This window comes from Balearica regulorum, chromosome 9 (assembly GCF_011004875.1).
Source record: "Balearica regulorum gibbericeps isolate bBalReg1 chromosome 9, bBalReg1.pri, whole genome shotgun sequence".
Taxonomy (NCBI): Eukaryota; Metazoa; Chordata; class Aves; order Gruiformes; family Gruidae; genus Balearica; species Balearica regulorum.
Window position 1 is genome coordinate 5689802 of NC_046192.1, and position 8440 is coordinate 5698241.

The 8440-nt window shown below is 46.4% G+C and overlaps 1 protein-coding gene across 4 annotated transcripts in view; it reads right to left on the reverse strand.

Annotated features, from left to right (window-relative positions):
- Nucleotides 1-6401, reverse strand: part of LOC104640687 (glypican-5) — a 394501-nt gene extending 388100 nt beyond the window's left edge. For all 4 annotated transcript variants that reach the window (XM_075760926.1, XM_075760928.1, XM_075760925.1 and 1 more), the window contains exon 1: nt 6014-6401. In XM_075760926.1, the coding sequence (XP_075617041.1) occupies nt 6014-6386 (373 nt within the window). In that variant the 5' untranslated portion in view covers nt 6387-6401. The remainder of the gene's footprint in view (nt 1-6013) is intronic.
- Between the last annotated feature and the right edge of the window lie 2039 nt (nt 6402-8440).

Sequence of the window (8440 nt, forward strand, 5' to 3'; positions counted from 1 at the left end):
AAGGAAGCATCCTTACTCCAGAGGAGCTGCAGGCTGCAAAAGCACAGCTTTTCTTCTGCTCAGAACAGCTATTGCAGCAAGCGCAGACTACAGCCCATGACTGCTCAGAGACTCTAGAAAGCCACCTTCTTCCTTGGGACTGCCCCTGGACAAGAGGAGTGAAGGAGGGACAGCCATCAGGTACAGCTTACAATTCATCAGAAACCAAGGTAACTTCTAGCCCTTTTCCCCACATAAAGAGAGAATTAAGAATTCAACTTGAAGAAATAAAGGTATAACTTGCTGATACTTTGGCTGCAATCTACCTCCCTTTCATGGCAGCTTTTCAGCAATACCCCTCAAAATAACATACCATGATACAGCCCACAGAAGGGGAAACTGAGGCACGATTGGCTGTGTTTTAGGCTATTCAGACAGTGATGAAAATGGGAACAGAATCCTTCTCACACTGGACCAGTCCACTCCCTCTACAGGTCAACAGCCTGCAGCTTAAATCACCAAGAAGTCTGTGTGTCCATAAAAAAAGCAAATACTAAGTGTAATAGGAAGAAAACCTTCCATTATAACAAGCTGCAAGTAATGCCAACGACATTTTACAAACTTGCTATAGCTTTTCTAAAAGAAAAAGAAACCTCATGGAAACAAGATTACTTTTTGTACCTTTTCTTAAAGTCTTAACCACTCTACACTGTTTCTAAGTATTAACATGACTGTGCTCATACAGCAACCCTTCACTCACGGTACTGAAGGCAGTTCCACACAACCATGTATGCAGGTTAACAGTAAACTCAAGTATAAATTGCAGTTCACACCAGAAGCTTTTAGTCACTTATTCTGATGGGGCAAAAGCTTTCCAGAGCCAATAAAGCAAGTACATTTCACATCTGGTGCACACCAGACTTATGAGTGACTTTGATAGAATGCTGCTGTGAGCAAAATGTGTTTCAGCACTCTGCCTTTACCAGGGGAATTACAGTGTTCTCATTAAGATGATAGAAATAAAGAGCTGAGTGGCAATAAAAGAGAAAAACAGGAAAATAAAGTGTGGCATGACCCATTTAATAATAAAATGGCTAGTTTAATAGATGTTCTTGGATATACTCAAAAAGGGATCTAGCTCATGCTCCTTTCTCAACATGATGGGAGCTTTGCCACAGGCTGAGATCCAGTCTAATGCATGCACCACACGCAGCAAGGAGCTTCTGGTAGGAACCTAGGACTTCCCTGTTGCTATTCAGAAGGTAAAATAGTTTTAATGTATAAATTGTTAATGCACGTCCAGCTCTGCTAAGGGATATTCAGACATACATTTGGTAATGAACACTTCTGCTGATTTAAGGTGCGGGACAACAGTAAAGAATAAAGAAGCTCTTAATGGCAGAATCTGCCTTTCAGAGGTGAGTCCCTGAGCACAACCCGAGCAGCTTCTATGCTCTTTGTAAAGCAGTAGAGCAGCAAGATAAGCAAATTGTCCATTTGGTAGTCTTCAAGATGATTATTTAGAAGGTAGAGGGTTCCTAGAACTCTCTCACAAATGACAAATATTTTCCTCGTTTATGAGAAATCAGCCCAATTCTTTTATGTCTACACTTACACATTTACAGATTATTTTTTTTATGAGTCAATAAGCAAGAGAGACAGAACTGAGCCTATATAAAAAGAAGATGTTCTCATGGTTACATGATTACCAAAGGAATCAAGAGGGCTACTTTTATTCTGGTTCTGCTACAATTCACTGCCTGAATGAGGACAAGTCACAGACTCCAGTTGGGTTCATTCAGTTTTCCAACTGTGAATTTGCAAAGCACTGACAGCCAGCCACCACTGTGCTCGGTTCCACGGAAAAGCCTGTGAATAAACAGAACTTTAAACACAGTCCATGCCAGTGTGCAGTTACGCTGTAATATAACCCCCAGCTCATAAGGTATCACTAGCGGCAGCCCCATGTCTGGGAGGAATACCACACGTAGCAGTACACATCAGATTTGAGATATCTAGACTCCCTGGAACCAAAGGCTTAGTCTCCTGGCAGGATTAGCGCAGCCCTTCACTCTTGGAGGCAGCATACAATTCTCTCTCATCAAAATGATAACCAAGGAGCTCCTACAAAAACAACCCAGCTCAGCCTGTGATAATCAAAGTACAAGACTGGGAACATATTACCTCATTTTCCAGTCTGGGAGAAGACACAAAAAACCCCCTTCCTCTGAATCACAGCCAAGGCAGCAGTACCTTTACCTGACCAATCTGTTTGCTATTTGCAGCAAATCACCCTTGAAACATCCAGTTTGTTCTAGAGAAACAGGCTACCAAATAGCATCACAGACTCTGCTAGTTAGAGAGAGTCTTAGACACAGACTAAAAAGAGATTTGCTGCTCAAAAATACCTGTTGTTCAGGCCTCTTTATCCATCCCACATCAAAACACTCTTCTTTTAGTCCTGCACTTGTTAACGGACTAGATTCAGAAAAATATCTGCTATCTTTTGGGGAAACTATGGAAGAGAAATTTAAGAGGAGACTCCTAGGCATCAATAATTGTTCTCTTGCAAAGGTGATTTTTCAGCAAGGGTGCTGCCAGATTCACATCACACCTTAAAAACAAAAGCCTATTTTCACCAGCAGCCTTCCTCCTTCCCTCACCAATACATTTCATACCAGAGGCTGGCAGGTCCTGCCCAAAGCTGCTCTCCATGTCACTGTAGGTCACGCTAATGTCCCTCTCTAATGTCACCTACCCACTTAGGGATCACAGCAACCTGTCTGCAGACCACGTGTAACATGGGGAAGCAGCTACAAGTCCCCACGGAGCTTGCATCCAGGATCCATCAGTGTGCAACTTGAACACCGCAGCCACACCTAATACCACAGGAGGGTGTAGGGTACAAGCTCTCCCAATATTAGATTCTAATTTTATTATGGTGAAATGGGCACCACCCATAAGGGAGACAGAAAATACACACATGACTGTCTGCTGATCCCTTGCCTGGCACTGGGTTGGGCCTCTGTCCTCAACCAAGCTGCTGATTTTCCTGAAGGTTGTAGGAACTTAATAATCCTTAAGACTTTAAAGTCTGTCAGATTTGTTGTATTAGCCTATAAATACTAACTTGAGATTAGCCAAGGGCTTTCAACACTTTTGTGATTGAAGATATCTAGTAAACAGAGAACATGACTGCAAAAGTTCTGTTTTCTAGAGAAAACGCATCCAGCTCTGGGGGCCCCAGTACAAGACAGACATGGACCTGTTGTGGCCTCCTCTGGACTTGCTCCAAAGATGCTCAGAGGGCTGGAGCACCTCTCCTGTGAGGACAGGCTGAGGGAGTTGGGGTTGTTCAGCCTGGAGAAAAGAAAGCTCCAGGGAGACCTTATAGCAACTTCCAGTACCTAAAGGGGCCCTACAAGAAAGCTGGAGAGGGACTGTTTACAAGGGCAGGGAGTGACGGGACAAGGGGTAATGGCTTTAAGCTGAAGGAGGGCAGATTCAGATATTAGGAAGACATTCTTCCCTGTGAGAGTGGTGAGGCACTGGCACAGGTTGCCCAGAGAGGTTGTGGATGCCCCCTCCCTGGAAGTGTTCAAGGCCAGGTTGGATGGGGCTTTGGGCAACCTGGTCTAGTGGAAGGTGTCCCTGCCCATGGCAGGAGGGGTTAGAACTAGATAATCTTTGAAGTCCCTTCCAACCAAAACCACTTTATGATAAAACAAGCCAACTGAGGACTACTCCAGTGCATGCGGAGGTCTGGCCCACATGAGAAGTTAGTGGGAAGCTCTCCGCAGGTTTCATTCACCACTAGTTTCAGTTGAGCATGCTGCTTTCCAGCATCACCCTCAGATGCCCACTGCTCTTCCCCTCCTCTTCTTAAACTGACAACTGAAGCATCTCTCCTGAAGACTTCAATATTTGTGTGTTGTTAAAGTGTATAATAAAATGAGCCCCAATGTCCTAGAGAGAGAAAAAGCGTGTGTGTAGGGGGGGAGGGTTGTATTAAGGTATATTCCCTTATAACAGCTACCAGATGAAAACACTGGAAAACACTTCAGTACTTAATTAAGAGAGCACAAGACAGGAGGCATTACTGCCTGGCAATATATCATTAAAACACGCAAGCTTTGGTGGAGCTGAGTATACTTAACGAACAGGGAAGATCAATATAAGCCACTTTTCCTCAGCTTTGCTCTGCTCCAATCATCCTCTTCAAAAGAAACCTTTATGAGCTAAAATTTAAAAGCTTATTACCCTCACTCACCTTCTCTCATGCTATTTATTTTCTGAGAGCTTGTTTTTCAATAGGAAAGTTCAATATGACACAAGAACACAATGACACCTCTCTGAAGCATCACAGCATCAACACCTTCCTTCTGGAAGCACACAATTTTCCCCCCAAGTTTCATCTACAGTACCACAGTTTTATAGAAAACGTAGAATAATCAATTTAATTGAAGTTTGAAGAGCTTCTTCCAGAAAGAGCTCAGGAAAGAGGGTTAAGTGTACATCAAAATGGACGAAAAGCCTTGTTTTCCCTCTTTTTTTTACTAGCTTTCATATTTAGCTCTCAAAGACAAGTGTGATCTGATACCTCTACCAGCACAAGAGAATGGTACCATAATTGAAGCTTCAAAATGCCATTTCTGCAAATCTCCTCTTACCACAAAACAAGGAATGACTCCTTGCTCATCGATGACTTTACAGTCATGCGTCATCTCAACTATGTTATGTAAAGCGAAGTTAAAGATCACCAGCACTGTGCAATTGCTTGCAGCCGTAAGTGGTGCCATAAGAAATCAGCCCAATGGCCTATCAGATCTTGTCCCTAAGACAGAAACTCATAGTAGGAAACATATCTAAAACTCATTTAAGATAAGAAGTCTTTCCATCAGGCTCAGCAGGCTTTGAATTGAACTACTTTAAAAAAGATGTGAAAAAAATAATAAAGCAACAACCCAAATTGACATTTATACCACACACCTACAGGCAATTGTGCTAGCATGAGGCAGCTAGAGATTGTTTTGAGATTGATAGTCTTTGCTTTTTTTATTCCAGTTCTTGCAAACATTTTCTTAAAACATGTAAGAGTCAGGGATGTGACTTCATTATCTAGATAGATGCATGGTCATTTATAAGAGTTTATTCATTTTTTGACATTATAACATACTTTATCCCCTTACAATGAATTCTACAGGGTAATTGTAGAACATACAAAAAATCTTTTCTTATTACATGTGTGTTACTTTTCCATTTCATTGTGGTCACGCATTGTTCAGGAACCATATGAAAAGGCAAAAGGGAACAACACACTACTCATCAGCTTTCACAAGTACTGCAGACCTACTGCTTAACTACACAAAAGCTAAGTCCTGTTGACAGTATCTCTCCAAGGTGTTACCTCCACCTTTCCTTATGACAACGGTTCTGAATCCATATGCAAGGTAACTCTTAATTCAGAAGGCACAATGTATTCGCCAGCCTGCCCGAGGATCCCTACAGCTGGTCAGCAAACAAGCATTACTTAACGACTCGGTTACTAGTTTGCTTTCTAAGAAAGGGCTCCTTTACAGAAGGAAGCCCCTGCTTTAAATACCTAGCAAAGGGATCACACCAGGCTTACGCGTGGGGAAAAAAGGTCTGGTGCTTACGGTGGCGATCAATAAGCAATACCTGCACAATGTAAAAACCGAAAAGTCATTGCGGTCTCTTTTCCTAGGAAAGTCTTTCAAAATTATTTTACTAAGAGGCGTGCCAAATCCGCCCAGTTCCCCCCTACCTGCGACTGGCAGGAGAGCCAGCCGAAGCGAGCCGCGGTGCACCGGCTTTTCGCAAGCGGGCGCGCAGCCCCCGACAGCGGCACCGGAGCGGCCCGCGGGGAGCCCCGCCGCTCCGAGGGCACAGGCAGAGGCCAGCCCGGCCGGCACGCCCCCCCGCCCCCCGCAACCCTCGCCCCGCAGCACACACACACACACACCCCCCACCCCCAGGCGCGGAGAAGCCACCCCGCGCGTGGGTCGGTACTGACCGGCCGTGGGCACGTCGGGGACCAGCTTGAGGGGCCCGATCTGCCGCAGCTGAAACGCCGTCCGCACTTCGTGGCAGCTGGGGGACTTGCCCGCCGCCACCCCGCCGCACAGCCCCGCCGCCGCCAGCAGCCACAGCCCCAGGACCCCGCGGCTCCCGTCAGCTGCCATCTCGCACCCCCGGCGGCCGCGGGCCGGGCCGGAGCGCTGCGGGGCGCGGGCCGTGTGCCGGGCGGCGGTGGCGGGCGCCAGTCCCGGCGGCGGCGCTGCCCCCGCCCGCCTCCCGCGCTCCTCCTCGGCGAGTGCGGCCGCCGCCGCCGCCCGCCCCCGCCCCTCCCCGCGGGGTCCGAGGGGGCTCCGCCGCCCCCCGCTCATTGGCTTCTGCCGTAATTAGGGGGAGAACGGAGAAAGGAGAGGGAAGAGCCCTGACGGGCGCCTCCGGTACAGCCGCGCTGACACCGCGCCCGGACCGGCCCGAGGGCTTCAGCCGTGGGCAGCGCTGATGGAGAGGGGGTGCTGAAGACCTCGGGCGATGCTTGGTCCTCCCTCCAGCCCCACCGAGGGCTCCCCCACGGCGCTAACCCACGCGAGGCAGCAAAAAGTAGCTGCGGGGACTGCCGATGTGCTGCTGCGCAGCCTCACGGAAAGTTGAACGCAAAAGTTTCTACTGAGCATCCGTGCAGTCTCTGCAGGCCGTGAAGGTCAATTCAAGTCGCCAGAGCCTCAAAAGCAGGGAGATCTGTACCGAGGGAGATGCGCTCTCAGACTCTCTCTCTCTCTGCATGTGGTTGTCAAGAAAAACAGGTATGGAGTGCAAACAGAGCAGTAGACATTAAAACCCTAAGCCCAGCAGGTTGGAAAAATCATGCACGCTTTGCTTCAATTCTGAAATTCCTACCCTATGACATGGAGGCCATAGAAGAGTCTTCACAAGACAAATATTACCTTCAGCCAACAGTCACTGCAGAGACTAGGAAAAACTCTGCACCAGGAAACATATCCTTAATGATCAACTGCACAGATAAACAGTTGATTTGTGCAAAAGCCAGCAGCAGTTACGTCCTGTATTGTTTTAGGAGACATAGAGCCCCCTCCTGGGGCTGAGACCACCTTGAGAGCAGCTGGTGTCACCATCAGAAGTCTTCTGCAATCTTTTCACTGCCCTAACCCTGCTTCAGTATCAACTGCTTTACCACACATTTCAGCATAGAACTATGCTCAGCATCGATGAATATTTTCCATTTCACAAACACACTCAATTTCCCAAGAAGCCGAACACAAGAAGTCTCCCACAAACAGCCCCATTAGCACAGTACCATTCAGGCATACGGAGCACGTTACGAGCTACACGAATTAGTATTGTTTGAAGCCATTATTTCTGATTTCCTTAAGGTTACTCGCAACCCTCAAGATGCTTCTAATGTGCTCCCGGAGCAACAGGGGAGCCTACCTGCAGCTAATTTAACCATTACACATTCCCATAGGCAGTAATGAGAGGCTGAGCTCAGTGATGTAGATAGTTGCCCGAGTTGTATTTTAATAGCTAGAAGCACAAATCCTTTAAGCAATTTGCTTGTATTAACTATGTTCCTATCAAGACAGCAAGAGATTAATTCTCTTTTTTTGAAAAACAAACAAAAAAAAACCCCAATTAGATTCAGAACATTTAACTTGTAAGCTAAAAAACAAAGTGTGGAAGAACACACCAGCCATATAATCAGGCTTCTATATTCAAAAGCAGAGAAAAAGTCACCTTAAACCCCTCCTGCTCACCCCAGTCAGAGCTGCATTTCTTCACTTGTCCTGCAGCTCTCAAAGGTCCCCACAAGAGCCCAGGACAGCACAGCCCAAAGGACTGACCTCCAGGAAGCCCAGAGCCCGCAGACACTGATACAGGTTACCTTTGTTTTCCACTCGATATGGGTTATACCATCAGCAAGGTTTACGTTACATACACACACATGCACTAACAGGATCAGACCCCAAATCAAGGTACCAACAGATAGACACAAGGGAATAATCGGTATCAGTGAAAGAACGATTAGCATTGCAAGGCGCAGCACCCCGGCTGCCTACCTGTTGTCCAGCATGTGGTTTTATGAACCCAAGGAAGAGGAACAAGTTGTCCCAGTTGCATTTTGTGTAACCTCAGGCCCAATCCTAAAAGATTTTATTCAGACAATACTCCCATTGACTTCTGTGGGAGTTCTACCAGAAAAGAAATGGCAGGATGATGGATCTGATGAACAATTTACTTGACGAATAACAGCATTATTTGGCATATACATTATTCTATGAACAGCATCTAATCGGTCCTGTGCAAGGGCCTGAGGCACTTAATTCAGTGGGATATTTGCCATTGTTTTCAGTGGGTGGCAAGTTCAAATCCCAAATGGCTAGTTCTTTTCTGACATGACTGTTATTTTAGT